Below are 18536 nucleotides of genomic sequence, written 5' to 3' on the forward strand. Positions count from 1 at the left end.
CACTGGGCAATCAGGATCACACTCCTGTTTAGGTCCGTACTACTGAAAAGACTAGTGGAAAAAAGAGACAGTGGAAAAGGGTATTCTAAACTGCCCATGTTGCCGACTATTAGTGGGGAGAAACGGAGCATAAACAATAACCGCATCGCAAACTCGTCGCTCGTTAGGATCAGTGACTTGACAATTGAATAAAAATTCTGTAGTGGCTGGGTTCATTGTTGCTGTGATTCAGCAGTACTTAGGCAGTTATACGGGGTTATGTTGGGTCATCCCTGTCCTTAGTCCTGGTACGTTTGTCCACTGTGTAGAAAAAATGCACCAACAGAACTAACAAAAGGGGGTGTAAGATCCCATAGAAAACAACAGCAAGTATGCCGAACTCATCGAACATGAGCTTAGACAAGCATGTGACAATGGAACCACGACCCGAGCTTATACACCAACGAAATTACTGTTTGTTGCTAATACCTCAATATTTATCAACAGTAAGGACTAGTGGTTGAGGATTAGGAAGCGGATTGGTTAAATCGTATCTCCCAAAACGCTATATATGGGTGATGAAGATGTTAGACAAAAATCTCTGTTTTTGTTTGATATCTCAGTGCCGGATAGAGGCTTATTAGAAAGTATGGTAGCTTTTGGCTAAGGGCTGTGGGATAATACCGTACAATGTCAGTAAAAAGTATCCTTTCAGCCGAGCTATACAACCTGTTTGAGGGCAAAACGGTGGCGAAATTGAACACTCTCTGTAAGATCCGAACTAATGTTTGGCTAAAGAATAACTGTCTGAGTAGCCTAGACACGCGCTACTGTCCAGTTGAAACCAAAACAAGAAGATTAGTAAAATAACGACTCTGAATTTGATTGTAAATATAAATGTACATTATTACCTAAACAAATATTACCGCTCAGTTATTCAACTAATAATTGATCCCTCAATAATCAATCTAAATTACAACAAATAGACAAATTGATAATGAATGTAAGAAAATTATCGAACGCACCAAAAATGAAGTGTTATTCTTTCCTTTCTGGATAGATCGCGTGAAAATCCGTCCAAAAGATAATAGTTTGTTGCTCTATAACACAAAGTGTTTCCAATTCTGTGAAAGCGCTTCAATTCATAACCAAAATGCACAATCCCAGTCAACTCAAGCAACGCAATCAAAGAGAGAACAATCAATATGACTGCAGCCAACATTAAATATCAACGAAAACAACATAGATACAGTTCAGGACGAAACATAGAGACTCATTGAAGGCGAAAAAAATGAGAAAACTGTAATATAATAAAATATTACCATCTCAAATTGCATCAAAAAGACTAACGAAATGTACAACTAAAGAAACCAATGAGAAAAAACTACAAATGTATGCATGTAGGGATTTTCACACACAAAACCTTCGGACAGAAATCAAGGGTTCCAGCACTCAAACCCCATTGATAAGCATCATTATTAAACAATCAATAGACTCAGATTGTTTGTGAGGTACATTACCCATGTCTCAATGCTCCTGGTAAAGTAATCCGTGCAAGAGTTTGCAAGGTCGATCAGATCAACGAAAACACTTATTTAACGTAACAAAAGCGGTATGAATGGAAAACACTTCGTTTTGGTTATAATCCGTCTTATGGATCTGATCCACCATGTCTTACTGATGACGTTTAAATTGGGTATATTTTCTGTCTGTTGATTAGAAGATCCAAATCGATAAACATTAGAAAACATGCCCTCACTCTCCTTAGATTGCCAGAATAATGACCCTATAAATCGAAGACCAGTGGTTCTTAAACACCCACCTAAATTATGATGGCTCACAAATTTATCATGTCAATAAACAGCTACGTACATCACTAGCTGCGTCATCGGTTTTTATCGGATTCTGCAACACCGGAATAATCTTGATATTGTAAATTCCAAAACTATGTAGTGATACCAAGTTATCTTCATATGAATTGTGCAATTAATATTCATAATTTATGATAACCACTCCACCTGCGAAATATTCAAGCATGAAAGCGCTTGGTTGTAATCGAATTTTCATACGATAGACTAAGATTTGAAAATATGTCAGGAACTGAAATCTAATGAGCTTTAGTACATCTCAGTGAATGGTGTTGAGCTTTATTGAGCTGCCGTTTGATTCCAAAGTACTTAACATTAAGAGAAACTGCATTTTTTCACATGAGCCTGAGAATCAGTAATGCTGTCATTTGAATCAACTGATTCTTCGAAACTAACACAATAATAAGTAATTCCTTAGAATATATAATTGTTTGAAAAATGTGATCAGATTCCCAAGCATATTTGGGTTGTTCGTAAATCAGCTTACAGCATATTCAGGTAGTCAGTGATATTCGCGTATCACCCGTTCTTTCAGTTAAAACTGGTCGCTCGGAAAGAGCTTCAAAAAGATTTTAGAAACAAAGATTCATTTGTGTATGTATGGAAGCTTCAATCTTGTTTACAATAATGTAATGTTGTAGTTCATTCATACTTCATTCATAACTTTAGAGAAAATGCAGATGTTGAATTATTTAAAATTTCAAAGATTCAGATGTGTGGTTTCACTTTCTTACTTTGAAACACTTGTTTTAGTTCGTCAGGGTCAAATCGGCCATTTTGATGGTTTTGCGTAGAAGAATGAGGATGGATAGTTCCCGTCGTGTTTATCGGAGTAATGTACGTAGAATACAGACTGGTCAGTATCGCAATCCCCCGCCCCCAAATTATGCGTCAAAATATTGCGACTCAATAGTGCACACAGCACCTAAGCCTGAGAGCTTACCACTTCCTCCTGACGAATGGATGCCGTTCTGCGGTAGTTCAAGTGATTTAAGTGGAGTAACCCAGCACCTGAGACTGTTACTTAGGATACAAACTGCTTAGTTCATTTCCTTTGCATTTTTCTTTTCTCAATTCCACATGTAAATATTTTTTTATGTACATAGATATATGTAATACCCGCCCTTTTAAGGGCACCTAACTTCGGTTTTCTTATTGCTTAAATCAGTTTGTGAGCCGTTAATTGCCGCTCATTTCATATGAACATGAGTTCGAGCTTCTGTTCAGTAAGGAAATGAGTTGCTGTTTTGCAGAAGAAGGATGGTAGTTCTGCTACATCACATCTCGGAAATATATTTTTTTGTAGGTTATTCTGATTATGCCTAACGTCGCTCGATTAGTTTCGCTCTGCTACTTAGCTTTACTGTTGCATGTCTGTATTTCAGACAAAACACTATTCATAGGCTATGTACATGTACCGGTCTAGAGATTTCGTTTTCAGTAATACTTGTGCTACACATAACGAATACCTACCTGTTGTAAAATTCGATGCGGAATGCGCTCTGTTAGCTACTGTTATGCTTGTCGTCGACTCCAGGTCTTGTATGTAGTTGATAGCCTTCGCTCACTAAGATTCCACGAAAGATCTTCGTAGTCCTTGAAACGGCCCTACTGTGTAAGGTATGATTTGATGCACATGTATCTCTAAATTATGGGGGTTTTCTCTTTGCCATACAGTGAAAAAGTTCTTAATATTCTGTAGCGTTACTATTTTAAACTAATGACGAATTTTGGAAATATGTAAACGGATATTTGTACTATGTGTATTTGTATATTCAGCCTATGACATAAGTACGTTTACATCTTTAGCGTCCTTAGATTTGTATTCAGCTCAGCTCTGCAAATATTTGGTACATATTTCTGATAAACTCGAACGGTCCCCACCTAATCATGTTTCGCGAAGTGACAGCCGTATCTCTAGGCCAAGTTCCTCATCACTTGATGTTTCAAAAGGGAGCCAGTTATTGTGAGCAGCTGACGCAAATGACAGCTAGAAAGACAGTCTATGTTAATTTGCACCGGGCAGATGATTACTAATAAGTAACTAGTGATTTCACGAAAATAACCAGATTGCACTAGATATTAGGCTCTTCATTATTTGCAGACAGGGCAACGTTGTGTGTAAGAGCTCATCTTCACGAAATCACTTATCCTACTGAATCATCAGAAAGTGGAAGTGTTATTGTTTTGGAATAATATCTTCAGTCGGTTATTGTGTTCATTTAATCCAGACCTAAAATACCTGTCAATTGCCATAAGTGCCTTCGTCATTATTCAGTTGATCTCTAGTAAGTTACCACTTATAACCTAAACAAAGTATACTTTTTGTCCATACTTGTGGTGAGTATAGTTTTATTTCGGCCAATTAAGCCCTTAGCCGCAGTCCATTCACATACTGGTTGTAGTTTCAGGTGAACAACTCTCCCATTGTGGTCGAACGTAACTCATTAAATATACTATCGAGCTTGGATAGTACAATAGAAAATTGTGCCCCAAGGATGGCTACGTTTGGAGTGTAATTTCGGAGCAAATGGTTGAGTGCTACCCAAAAAACCGTAACTGTGTTACGAGTTTGTGGGTTTATCTGCTAAACAGAACTTTATGGAAAAGGCACCGATTTTTTTTACTACAAAAGCATTTTCACTATTCCCTATAGATTTCCTTGAATTTTGAGGTGTGGGGGCGTTGTAATACTGTCACCTCATACAATGTTTAGTAATTGGGTCATTATCTAGTAGCTCAAGAGACTGTATGATTCCTGTCTCCAGTTATGGGTAGCTGCTTTAATGAATATTTAATTGTTCATGCTAATTATATTATTATAGGGTCACCCTTAAGAACGGGAAGGTTGTTTGGTTGGTGGAGTTGTGCATTACACCTTATGCCGAAATTAAAAGTTGGCAAGGGTTTTTTAGTTTGAGCTTCATGCCCAATTTTCTAAATTTATAATACATTTGATTTGTCTCGATTGTAAGTCACTCTTGGGTACTTCTACTACAAATTTATTCATGATTACATTAGATTCTTGCGGGTTTAGGTTGTGTATCTTTCTATTTAATGTAGGACATAAGAAACAGTTTTGATCCCCGTGTGTGACTTCAGTTTGTTCGTGTATCCCATATTTTATGCCTCGCATTAATTCAGCGTTCATTCAAAAAGTCGGGATATGTGTATTGAGGATACTTTTACTTCATATCTTGTACAGAAAACTTGAAAAGGTCAGAATAATTCCTGTCCAAGTCCTAGAGTAAGTCATATGGATCATATGCCGAAACTCCCATATATGATGTGTTCTGGTGGATGGCCTTTATATATCTTAAAAGCAGATAAAACATCGAGTTCTACTTGAGTTATAAACCCCCATCATCTCAGTGATTAGCAATCTTAACATCTCTGGTGTTCGGTAAATATCAGCGATATAATATGAACTCAGGGCAGTCGGGTGAACTGCTAGTTGATTAACCGTGGCACTGTCGAACTAAACACCTAATCTAGACTAGGAGCAGACATTTTTTCGGTACTAGTGTGTATTAGACTATTGGCTTCCGTCATATAGTTTGATTAAATCCTGAGGAAAATTGACTCACGAGGTGCAGGCTGGTTTTCATTCTGGTCGAGGACTTATTGGTCACATCTTCACCTTCCGCTAAACGTTAAAACACCTTCATACTCATCACAGGTCAACAATTATAGTGCTTCTTGACATGATTGCTGCCTTCGATTTGTTGGACGGAACTGTTCTCTGGGATTGTCTATTGAAGAAGTGTGTGCCTGAGAAGTTTATTAACATCTTAAAGGCCATCTATACAAACACCTCAGACATAATAAGGGCATACAACTACCTCTATCCATTGTTTCATTCAAGCAGTGGAGTTAGACAGGGTTGCCCAATCTCATCATTCCTCTTCAACTTTGCCATCGATGACATTCTGGAAGCAACTGTGGGTCTGTTGCCTAGAGAAAGACTTCTCGACCTTGAGTATGCGGATGATATTATCTTACTGTGTGATAATACCCGAGCCATGCAACCCGCACTTAATTAGTTGGCAATCAATGTCCGTAGGTACGGTATGTGCTTTGCACCTTCTAAGTGCAAAGTTCTTTTACAAGAGTGGCAGGGACTTGATCCTGCACACACCCTGGGTATTGAGCAGATAGAAGTAGTCGAGGAGTTCGTGTATCTAGGTAGCTGCTTAGGCGCTGGTGGTGACGTGAGTGATGAGATCGATCCAGGGATAATGAAAGCCAGAGCGGCTTGCGTCCACCTGGGCCATCTTTGGCGCCTTCGTGATGTTAGTGTGGGTGGAAAAGGTCGGATCTACAATGCGTCGGTCAGAGCAGTTTTCCTCTGTTTGTGAAACCGGGCTTCCGAGTTGAAGATGTTTGATAACTCTGTGTTTGATCATCATTGTCTCCGAAGGATTGCTGACATCAGTGTCAACCCCGTGTTAGTAATGCAGAGGTTCGGCATTGTGTGTTTGGCAGAGTGACGATAATTCAGTTAGTGTTACTATCTTGAAACATCGACTTCGGTGGCTTGGACATGTCCTACGAATGTCGTCTCAGAGAATGCCACGTAGTGCATTATTTGCCGACCCTGGGACTGGTTGGAAAAAGCGGAGAGGTGGTCAGTGTATGACATGGTGTCGTGGCATGAAAGAAAACTACAGGACTGGCTTCTGTTAGGCCTTCACGATTCCCTGGTCGGGGTCCTGGAGACAGTGCAACACTGTGGCTAGAGACGTTATCAGATATGGCTCAGAATTGAAACCAGTGGTGATCCTGCTGTAACTTTTTTACTTTCTTCATACGAAATGGACGTAACTTCTTTGACTGGAAGAATTCTTTCTTGTTGTACCTTTGCTAACTGGACTGCCTCTCCCATTATTACTATTATTTCACTCTCATACACTAATTTCTGTACATCATTCTCCTTTTTCTTATGTACACTTCACATTCCCTATCTCCATTTTGTTATTGTTTGGCGCATATATATTTGGTGCTTCTTTGTATCAATATTTACGTGTTCAAATAAACAAATAATGTATTATGCAATCTAATTTCTGACTAAGCGTGAGTTCCACTTTAGTTCTTATGTACCGTACTTTCTGTGGAGTTGAAATATTAGTCAAGACTGAGTCGATAAATAACCAATCCGGATTTCGTACCGTGTTGTTGTCTTTGTGTATTATGAGGTTTCGGTATCTACATATACTCTGATAAGACTGATTGATCTGGCTTTTCAAGCTGGGCAATAGCTGAAGTCATGTTCCAACTTCAACATAAAACTTATGAATAGTGGAAAAATTGACTTGGGGATATATTTCTCCCTCAGAAAACGGAACCTTGACAACTATACATTTATGGAAACACACTCAGTAATTGGCCAGTTAAGTGGACAAAAAAACAATATAAGTCAGTTGTCATGTATTCCCAATAAGTCTGGATTTTGTTAAATGTCAGTTATAATTCATCTCATGCTTGTTTAGCATACATATACTTGAGTTACTAACATGTGGTGCAAATAGTTCGGCGCGGTAAACCTAGTGTATCGGGTTTTGGTGGAAGTGATAACTTGAACACAGGAGTAATGATGATACAAAGTTTTAATGAGAGTTGAAATAAAAAATAGCATTATTTCTAAACTTAGTCAAGTAAAAATATAAACTACTCCGAATGTATACCTACGCCTTTTGTGTAGCTCATTTTAAGAATCATCTATGAGTCACCTTGCCCATGCTGAAAACCCTAAAAATGATGAGAGCCATCCAGAGTACTTAGATTTTTGTGATGTATGTATGAACTAACGATCCCTTTGTACTTGATGACTGCTCGATTTCGAATTCCAAATACAATACGTTCGTTCGTGCTCATCCAATAATTGTTAGTTAAATTGCGTTATTCCTGGTATTCGTAGTTTTTACTATAATTCAAATACTTCTGATTATCACAATTTTCCATCCAGAAATAAACTTAATTAAATGAGTTCCCAACCACAATTTGTGGAATCCAATACTATGTTTCACCTAATTTTCATTGACATATAATTCCTATTTCAATATTAGAAGTACGAAGTTCAGCGAAAGGATTTCTTTGCAACGAATTTATTATCAAGCTGTAACACCGTACATATATCTGATAATCTTCCAAATATTAGTTCTGTGAGGACATGTTGATAAGTCGTGCTAACTGAACTCTATACTGGGTTCCTAAGCTATTCTGGCTTCATCTCATGGATGGCAAAATCTTCTTCTGTTTTCAGGAGTTGAATACGAAGAAATCTGGGTACATCTGAACGAATCGTGTAAATAACCTTAACCTGCGGATCAGTGGAGTGATTAAAGTCGATTAGATGTTCAAGAATGGAGCTTCTAACTGCCCTTCTCCCACCCTTATAGAACCACACTGAGACATGTTCTCGTATGTAGAAAGCAAGTGTTGGCTATGGCCTATGTGGATCCACAAGAACAGGTGAACTGCTAGATGCACATGAAGGCGACCAAACTAGGGAGCTTATCCTTAACGGATACAAGAAACAGGTTCCTATGAGTAAACGTTAGTCGCAGCTTCGTTGCACAGAATCTTTTTATCGCTTCCGTTTACTGATTTTCAATCACCTCAGAGTTTTGGTCCCTTTCAAATTCTTGATTAATGCAAATATATAACTTTGAAACGGAATTACAAGATTTCTTGTCCCCACTTCATTTCATTTTCTTTTCCATAATGCGGCTTGGGTAGCCGTTTTCAGCCAAACTTTTTCTGAGGAATGCAAGTTCTTCGTCAATGAATTTGGTACCACATATCTTGTGTATTCGGTGACGAAAAGAGCGAATAAGATTACTCTTTCTGCTTGATGGAACCCAGCTATAGAAGTTAACTAGTCGGCCGTCCCATGTATGTTTTCTATAAATCAACCTTTTTATGGAGCCATCACTTCTCTCAGACGCACACTGAGAAAGGACACTGAATGATCTAGCTTATTTCCTAACGCAAAATCTATCGAAGGATGAAATATGCTGAAGGAATGTAAAATACTTACAAATTCAACATTCTCGTCAAAAATGACAAACGTGTCGTCCATATATCTTTTCTATAGATTAAATCGATTGGTGATCAAACTACGTTGGTTGTTTTCCAGCCTAAACATGAAAGAGTCTGCTAAGATTGGGCCCAGTGGAGACCCCATTGAGAGATTCGATGGTAGAGTGAATTAAACATAGTCAAATTAGGTTGTAACGGTAATTTAGGTTTTTTTTTACTCACAACAGTCCATATGAGAACGGAATGATCGAAACAATTTGGCGTGATTGTATAAGTCTTGGGTTATTATGCCTTTGTTCTTCAGATTTTTAAAAACATTTATCTATTTTCCCATGTAAGATATTTTGTCTACTTCTTTAAGTTTGTAAAATTTAGTATCATCCTTTAGAATTAACAGCATTTTTTCCAAGTAGTATTGACGATCTAGGAGTACCACATTAGCTCCTTTGTCAGATTTCCTTCTTGGAGCATTAGCCAATCCATATGATTGTCAGTTATTAAGTCATTATGACTAAATTATGCGTTAATGTGTCCGTGAATACAATTAATTATTGTGGATTTGAGATACGGAACTTCTTGTAGAGATTATAAGTTTGATTTTCTAGATTTTCGAATTGTATTTGCGCATGAATTCTGTTAGTTTCGATGCTATTACAGATTTTGCGACGCAATAATAAGAGGTTCATCAATAGTAAATTCGAGGTGAATAAAATTTTGTTGTCTGTGAACTATGGTGTTGTTTTAAATATTTCGTTTTGAATATGTTGGCATTTATCAATCAACTTTTCTAGATATCTATTGCTGCTTTGACATAGCGGTTAGCATGTGGTGATGACCAAATTTTAAGTCTAATCGTTTAATTTATTAAATTAAACAACCTAAAGTACTTACTATTATTTCAGTAGGCTAAAAATTGTCAGCTATTTTCAGTAATCTAAAAAATTGTTTTAAACATTTCTGGGTTACATGTCTGCTTTGTCTTTCCTTTTGAATCATCATAAAATTAGTACTAACGTAATACGAGAAGTTTAATTTAAGTATTTGTTAGACTAAGCAGTTAATGGACTGTCATTTTGCCCCCAAATGCCCTGATACGACCGAGAGTGAGGAGAGTCCGCTCTCCCTCTCCAAATGCTCTCACATGGCCACGCGTATATTGCCTCTACCAGGAAAGTCCTACTCACTGCCTCCTTGTGGCATTACTGTTGTTTACGAAATTGAAAGGATGAAAAGCGAATGTCTGGCGCTTTAACCGGGTTGGTGGACACGGTGAGTCCATCTAGGGGAGTTGGAAAACCCTGATTCCAAACCAATGGTGCACATGGTGTCCAGTATCCTGAAGAAACAAATGGTGTATGAATCAATCGTTGGTCACCGTCTACCATGGGACTGCATCTCCTCACGATGCTCCACTGCCTTATGGATCAGACCTTTATGTCGAAGGCTCCGAGTGTGGCCCCTTAAGAAAACCACCTACTTCGGTCTGGGCCCCTGGCTAGTATCACAGCCCTCACACAAATCAAATGAGATTTGTGTGGCACATATATATCTGGTGCCCCTTCATACCAATATTTATGTGTTTAAGTAAATAAAAATTTCTATATGTTTAGTGTTTCCTCAGTTTTAATAATTTTTTTCCAGGAGCTGTTGACTAAACAACAACTATTCTGGTGCTCCGTATTTGATTAATAATAAAACACTTTGGTGAACTTCGTCCACTATATGTATGGGATAAGAGTATAGTTGTTTCGTTATGAATAAATTTTTTTACTTCGAACCGTCATCGGTGTACACAATAGGATTCGTAAAGAAAGAATTATAGTGAGAATTCCCATTTCCACATTTATTAAAAAAAGAAAGACGAATCGAGTGACGAAATTTCTCTGCAAGAGAGATATTCAGCAGTTGGTTAATTCGTATTGATTTGTTTAGGCATCGATCCTCTTGGTATATAAGTAATTATGGATGTTTTACTTTTGACTTCTAAACATTACCCAATGACTTAGTCGGACACTAGTGTAATAATGCATGCTATTCACAGTAACTATTATTAGCTTCAAATCAACTAAACTACAGTGCCACATTCACTAGAGCAATGAATCTTGGATCGGATACAAAGTATGTAAGTGACAGTATAGTGAAGGACCACTAGAGTTCTTCGAGTTTTCATTGGGCTTTCAGAGAATGAATCAATGACGACCACTTATCTCCTAACATTTTAGTATCCTCATATTCAAATATAATTTCCTAACATGAACTATTGTTTACTTATTCAACAGTCTAACGAAATGTAGATGAGGATTGTAAGAGGATTTTGGCTTTAAAAAGATATTCAGAACTATCATATCTTTAGTCAGATCAAGTAGATAGATTATACAACAATAGTAATGCAAAGCTCCATTTAGTGCAACAAACAAGATTTCTAGTTCTGGGTTGCGATTCAAATTTTCACTCTTAATATGATTATCATGGAACCATCTATCTTATCGTCATTTTTAGGTTGGTTCTAAGTATATATATAAAGTTGCATTATTTTCTCTATATGATTGATCTTCTCAGTAACTGGTGTGATTGTTTTCTAAAATTTCTATAGTAGAATATAGTGTACTTAGATTGGAAAGCAATACTAATCGTTATTCTTTCCAATAGCAAGAAAACAAAAGATACATTTAAATCAGAGAATGATGGTAGTTAGCAGTGGAATTCAAAACACGCGCTTTATTTTACTAGGGACTTGTCTGTTGAATTTATTTGAAGCCCAAAGTTGATGTTTGCTTAAAGACTTCGATTCAGTACCTTTCGCTGTAAATATAATTCATATCTGCTTTAAATGCTTCTGACTTACTGACAATATCAAGGCGAATCTCACAGTTTCAGTTCTAAAATATGAATGTGAGAAGCAAACAGTAAGTACTTAATTTGCAAAATATCAATCAATGTCAATGAATCGTTTCAGATTTCACTGTTCTTTCATTTCCATATCAATTGCTTTCTGTTTCTGTTCTTCCCTATTCGATCTTCTCAATCTTCTGCTACCAGATATTCCATTCCTGAATCACGATATATACTACTTAAGTCGATATAAGTAGCACACATCACATTTATAGCTATGATAATTCTTTTATCATAATTGAAGTATCTTTGCTTTAAACTTGATCATTCTGATTTCTATCACTTTTCAAATCTTTTTATTCTTATTCCTCTAGTTTTTACAACATTTTGAATACATTAAGTTGAAAACCAAAAGGAGTTAAATCGACAGATAATCCTTTAGGTCTATACAACTGTCTATTTAGATGAAGTATTATAAAGAATAATTTGATTTTCAGCTTTCTAATGCTCATCTCTATGCGTTTGTCAATTGAATCATTTATTCTTATCTACAATTTGCGGGTGTAGTCATAACACTTAGTACAAGGGCAGAACAAACACTACTAGAATGGATCCCCGTTAAAAGTCGCCTGTGTGCTGTCCGGCTAAATGACTATCTATAATTTAAATAAATGATATTTATCATTACAATAATGTAGTTCATTGATCAAATACACATTCATGTATTCGGTTAATTAGCTATAGTTTACATGTAAAAATAAGTGATACTAACCATCTTTCTATACTCACATAAGTGAAACAGAACACTAAAGTAAGACTTGCTAGTTAATAGTTGAATTCTCTAATCATTAATCTAAAATTTTCACCACAATATTATTATTATTACTATTACTACTGTGATGTGGGTTAATTATATCCACACAAGTAGTATATGGTGATGGTCAGGCATAGAATATATTTCAGTAGAAGATTGATAAGGAAAGAACCGAAACGGAACGCAATTGCTATGAAAATGCATGAACAATGAAATCAGAGAAGATGAACTGATATTTACAGAAGGAACAGTGAAGATTGAGACAATCGGTTGTTACTTTGCAGATTGACTGTTTGCTGTATGGTTGACAGATTTTAGTGATTTATGCTTGAATACATTCGATTGTCCCCACCAGCGTTCTCATTCTCTACTACTACTACTACTACTACTACTACTACTACATTATTGTAATGAATATTATTGCGTTTTTAATAGGATTTTTCCAAAATATACGACTACAATTAACAAAATTAACAGTAGCTAAGTGGATAACGCGATGGCGTTTGAAGCGAAAGGTGCTGGGTTCGAATCCCAGAGTGAACATCAACTCTGAGATGCAGGTACATCCAGCTGACGAGTCCGAAATAGGACGAAAAGCGCGTCCTGGATTCCACTGTTAGCCACTATCCATCTTTGCTTAGATTATTATTATTATTCTTTCAGCAAATAAACTAAAAAGAAATATGTTTTGTTTATAGTGTTTGTCTTTCAAACAATTGGGTATTGTTATTATTATTTTGTTGGTTAATAATTACAAATGAAATGATACTATAATAACCCTAAGGCTAAATGAACAATGAGAAGTCATGATATTAATAATAAATAGATTGATAGAATATATATATGGTCACTTATTATATCAGATGATAAAAACAGAGCAACCCCTTTTTTAATTCCTCAAACAAATAATTACTTCCCAAGTCAACAGTTTAGAACAGTTTATTATTATTATTATTTCCTATGTAGAATTGAGGAATGAATAAGCAGTAATGATAATATACATAAACAATTGATAATTAATACTGTAGAGATATATTCAGCATGGATATACTATTTTTTATCATACTATAATATCAATTAGAAGACTATAGTTAGTGAGAGAGTACTAGACAATTGTTCTTATACATGATCCTAGCTCAGAGAGCTGAGAAGCAATGTGAATAAGACATAGATTGATGAAATCATCAGACTGTATTATTAGGTAAGCGCTAACTTGAAATTCTGAAGGATAACGAAAAAGTAGAAGGCCAAAAAATACACAACGTAGAGAATTGGAAGTATATATGAAAAAGAGAAATAGCAACTGGAAAAGATTATCCAAGGCAGAGTTAGATGGAGAATACTGATGATCAGCCTATTCTCTTCTAAAGAGAGGTAACAGGAGAAAGAAACAAAAGAAAAGAGAAGAAAATTGTTACGTCATAATTCAAATCTAAGAAGCCAAAAATGAATAGTTCAGATTTTTAATTAGATATGAAATTCATCTATTTAAATATGTATTAGGTTGTGAGTGAAAACTTTGAACAGATGTATACTAAGACACAAATAATGTTCAATTCTCTTTGATTTTTTGAAAATGACTTTCAACATTTCTTCAACTAATGTCAAAATCTGGTTACAACTAAATGTTTTCAGAAGGGGTTTTGGGGATATTATAGTAATTTCAATAGTTGAGATTATGAGTCATTTGAAGCTAGACCACCATGGAAAACCTGGAAGCACTGGACGGTCAACTCGTTCTATTGTGGGACTCCTCAGTGGCAGTGCGCATCCACCATCCCGTCTTGCGAGATTCGAACCTAGGACGTATCAGTCTCGCGCGCGAGCACTTAACCTCTAGACCAGTGAGCCGGCCAGCATCCAACGGTGTTAATGTCTAACTTCGACTGATCCACAAAATTGAGCTAATTATCCACCATTGTCTTCAATTGAACTAAAACAATAATTTTTCTATGAATGTCCAAGTTTATTGGACAAAAAAGTGAAATTAAGATTTCCTCTAGTCTTAATACTAGGGATTCGTGAAGATTGTTGGGTTTTTCAGTTTATTTAGCAGACTGATCTTACCATAGGCAAACGGCTAGATATATAGTACTTTCTGGTTTACTCTAAATATCTAGATAAGTTCAGTCCATTGTATGAACTATAAAATTTGACAATTTCTACATATTGCTCATACTGATAATAATCACTCGCTTACTAGTTCCAGGAGTTCTAATAGAGATCCGGGACAACTGTAATTTAGCAACGTCATAAATCAGACAATTATCAATCAAATAAAATAAATTATGATTGTCCAATATCACGAGTTCGTTTAAATTACGAATAATAACTAGTACATAATGACTCATTGGTCTATAGGTTAACTGCTTGTCAATAAACCAGAAGTTCTGGATTCGACCTATGATGTGTCGTGAATGCACTTAACTGAATTGTTTCATAATAGTAAGAAACAGTTGTCCAACACTCACTACTTTTTAAAAGTCCCTTGAGGTTACTCTATAAAGTAAACCACAAGATTTTCTCCAATGTTAATACTCTTTTGTAGTAATACAATATGGGAGAATAAAGAAAAAATGGTGTAAAAATTATTATCCACGTCTGTTGTGAGATAGGAACTCACTGAAGAAATTGGTGAACGGTTGCTCAACTTCGTGGATTGGTTGAAGTTAGATATTCACACCATCGGATGCCGGCCAGATCAGTGGTCTAGAGGTTAAGTGCTCTGGCGCGATACTGGTCGGTCCTGGGTACTAGTCTCGCGAGGCTAGATCGTGGATGCGCACTGCCACTGAGAAGTCCCATAATAAGACAAAACGGCCGTCCAGTGCTTCCAGGTTTTCCATGGGTGTTTTGCTTCAGTTGACTCATGCTTTCAACTATGAAAATACTGAAATCTCCACAAAACCCCTCCTGATTATTATCCTTTTCATCAATACGAGTAGTAATTACAATTAAAATGTACTTAAAGAGCAACAAATATTATAAAGATAGTTTTTTTCTCTGTCTCTGGTAAAATGAGGGAATTTTACCAACAATTTAAATGGTATCGCCAAAAGTATAAATTTTGATCATAATGAACATGTCTCTGATACTACAGACACATATACAGTTTAATGATGAAAAGTTGTAAAATTATTGAACTGTTTTAAAGAAAGAAAAATAAGAATTTTGGAAAGTTTTCATTTAACGCTTCATTATGTATCTTATAATTGCATTATTCGAAGTTTCATTTGTGTTTCACTTTGTTTTAAATTCCTTCTACTACTTAATCATCATCATCATCATCATCATCATCATCATCATCATCATCATCATCATCATCATCATCATCATCATCATCATCATCATCATCAAATCAAAGAGTTACGAATTAGTGTGAATGTGTGTGTTTGTAGTCTTTTTCTTTTCAGCTGTAGTAAGTAATTTTGTGGTGTGTGCTATTTATATCCACATAAGTAATATATAGCGATGTCGGGCATTGAATATATTTCAACAGAAGATCGATAAGGAAATAACAGGAACGAAGAACAATTGATATGAAAAAGCATGAACAATAATAATCGGAGACTGTGGACTGATATTTGTAGCAGAAATGATCAAGATTGAGGCAATTGATTGATAGTTTGCAAATTAACTGTATACTGTAAGGATGTCAGATTTTAGTGAGATACTCTGCAGTTTTGTGCTCAGATACATTTGATTTTCCCCACTCGTGTTCTCATTCACTACAATTTTCTTGAAATCCGAGTGGGCTTAAATAACTATCACAAACCCGAAAGCATTGAACAGTTGTTTTGTTTAAGTATGGTACTTTTCACAATTGAGCATTCACAAGTCCTCACTCGAAGTCACAACCTTCAATGTCTCACACAGACGTTTAATCTGTGAACCGGCGAGCTGGGACCCAGTGGTGTACAGATGTAACTCTAATCAATCCTTGGTATTGCATAACCACCCTTGACTGTTTTTGGTGGATACTTGGGTATTCCATGTTGAGATCGTCATTGTACACTGACGAGGAGTCCCATAATAAGACGAACCAGCTGTTCAATGCTTCCATGTTTTTAATGGTTTTCCAACTTAAATCAATGAATTTTAATTATTTCTACAACCCCCAAACTGATAATTTTCACTTAGTTGTTGGTTTAACTTCTCTCCAACTGGCAAATTCTAAATGTCAAATGTATTATTTCTGTCATCTTTTTACGTAATTAACATTAACTTAAGTGAATATTAAGTTTTGATTGTGTGTAAGTACTTCCTCTATGTACATATAGTAAATATTGTTAATATGATGAATAAAGTTTCCCGTTCAAACATCTATCAGAAATGTTTCTTGGCATTTCGTATTTTTTCTCTTCTCCCTAGAAATGAATCCAAATGTGTATTTAACTTGACATGTTAACCATATTAACATTATATACATGAGATAATATGATAGCTCACATAATATTAAACGCTTGGTATATTATGTAAGATATTCATGGTATTTGACATTTGGTCAGACAATTCTGACATCAATTTCCATATATATATACACTAAACAGTTAACAATATTGTTTGAATTTGCTTCTTTTTTCTTTAAAATGTCTAAATGAATGTCAAGGTAGAACATAAAGATTAACAAGTATTCAATGGATGTTCATTATGGTATTTCACTTTGAATTCCATTGTTTTATTCCTGTTTATTTTAATACTACTTAATTAAATAATAATATTTGAAGTAGTCAGTTATTTGATTTGATTATTATTTTCTTCCTACTACTTCTTCTTCATTATATATGGTTGAAATCATGAGTCAATCGAAGCCAGACCACCATGGATAACCTGGAAACACCGGACGGCCAACTCGTTCTATTATGGGACTCCTCAGCAGTGCACATCCATGATCTCGCCTCACGAGATTCGAACCCAGGACCTACCAGTCTCGCGCGCGAGCACTTAACCGATAGACTATTGAGCTGTCCGGCATTCAACGGTGTTAATGTCTAACTTCAACCAATCCACGAAATTGAGCAACCATTTCACTGATGTCTTTAGTGAGTTAATATCTCCCAACAGCTATTCAAATAGATAACTTGAATATGTATATCTAAATATCAGTGTAAGTTAGTTATTTCTACACTTACCATGAATCGTCTAAACAGTTGTTACTAGGTTAATTGTATGTATTGGTATTAAATCATCGTCTAGCAGATTAATTAATCTACTGATTCTCATGTTTTAAGACTGTAAGTATACTGATATCCGAATGTACACAGCGATGCGTCTAGTGCAATGTCAATGATCTACTTTTTTGATCTGAAGTTAGACGTGGACATTCCGGGTGAAAACCAACAATTTTAATCGGGACAATCGAATGTATTCTAACACAAAATTACAGAGTTTCTTAGTAAAATTTGAGAACCATACAGTAAATACTTCATCCTAAAAATATCAGCCAATCGTCTCAGACCTAATAGTTCCTTCATTTTCACACCAATTATTCTCCGTTCTCGTTCACTTTTCTTCGATCTTCCTAAGCTTCTGCCTCCAGGTATTTCACTTTTGACTGATGATACATACTACTTATATCTGTCGACATCAGTAGCACACACTAAACTATCATATACAATTTCGTTTCATTGATACATAACTTAAGCTATCTTCCAGGATAAATGACTGATAAGTCAAAAATCCATCTATTTCTCATATACTGTGTATATTCTCCAGAAAATACATTAAACTTATCAGAGTCATAGTATAATCATACTTAACCAATAACTAGAACGAAATGACATACATTTTATAGAAGAAACTGAATACAATTGTATGAAAAGTCGATTGGATTGTTTTCACAAAAGTAACATTTGGATCATCGGGTGACCAACTACAATTCTTTCAAGCACAATAGTAGACACAAAAAGATATGCCAGATAAAATGAGAAGCAACTGAGAACTATATGAAAAGATGGGGGAACCGAGGCTTTTTATGAACTATGACTGATGCAGTGTCTGTC

At 35.8% G+C, this 18536-nt stretch overlaps 1 protein-coding gene and 1 non-coding gene across 2 annotated transcripts; both read left to right on the forward strand.

Moving 5' to 3' along the window:
• Nucleotides 1–2651: 2651 nt before the first annotated feature.
• Smp_176910 (hypothetical protein) lies at nucleotides 2652–2986 on the forward strand (the record flags this gene model as incomplete). Its single annotated transcript, XM_018798866.1, has 1 exon — nucleotides 2652–2986. One exon carries the CDS (start codon nucleotides 2652–2654, stop codon nucleotides 2889–2891), a length of 240 nt encoding a protein of 79 aa, XP_018650712.1. The 3' UTR covers nucleotides 2892–2986.
• Nucleotides 2987–13005: 10019 nt separating this feature from the next.
• Nucleotides 13006–13076, forward strand: Smp_tRNA_00776_Pseudo_TTG.1.1. The gene has a single exon. It is a non-coding gene (tRNA).
• The last annotated feature ends 5460 nt before the right edge of the window (nucleotides 13077–18536 follow it).

Source organism: Schistosoma mansoni, chromosome 3 (genome assembly GCF_000237925.1).
Source record: "Schistosoma mansoni strain Puerto Rico chromosome 3, complete genome".
NCBI classification, from domain to species: Eukaryota; Metazoa; Platyhelminthes; class Trematoda; order Strigeidida; family Schistosomatidae; genus Schistosoma; species Schistosoma mansoni.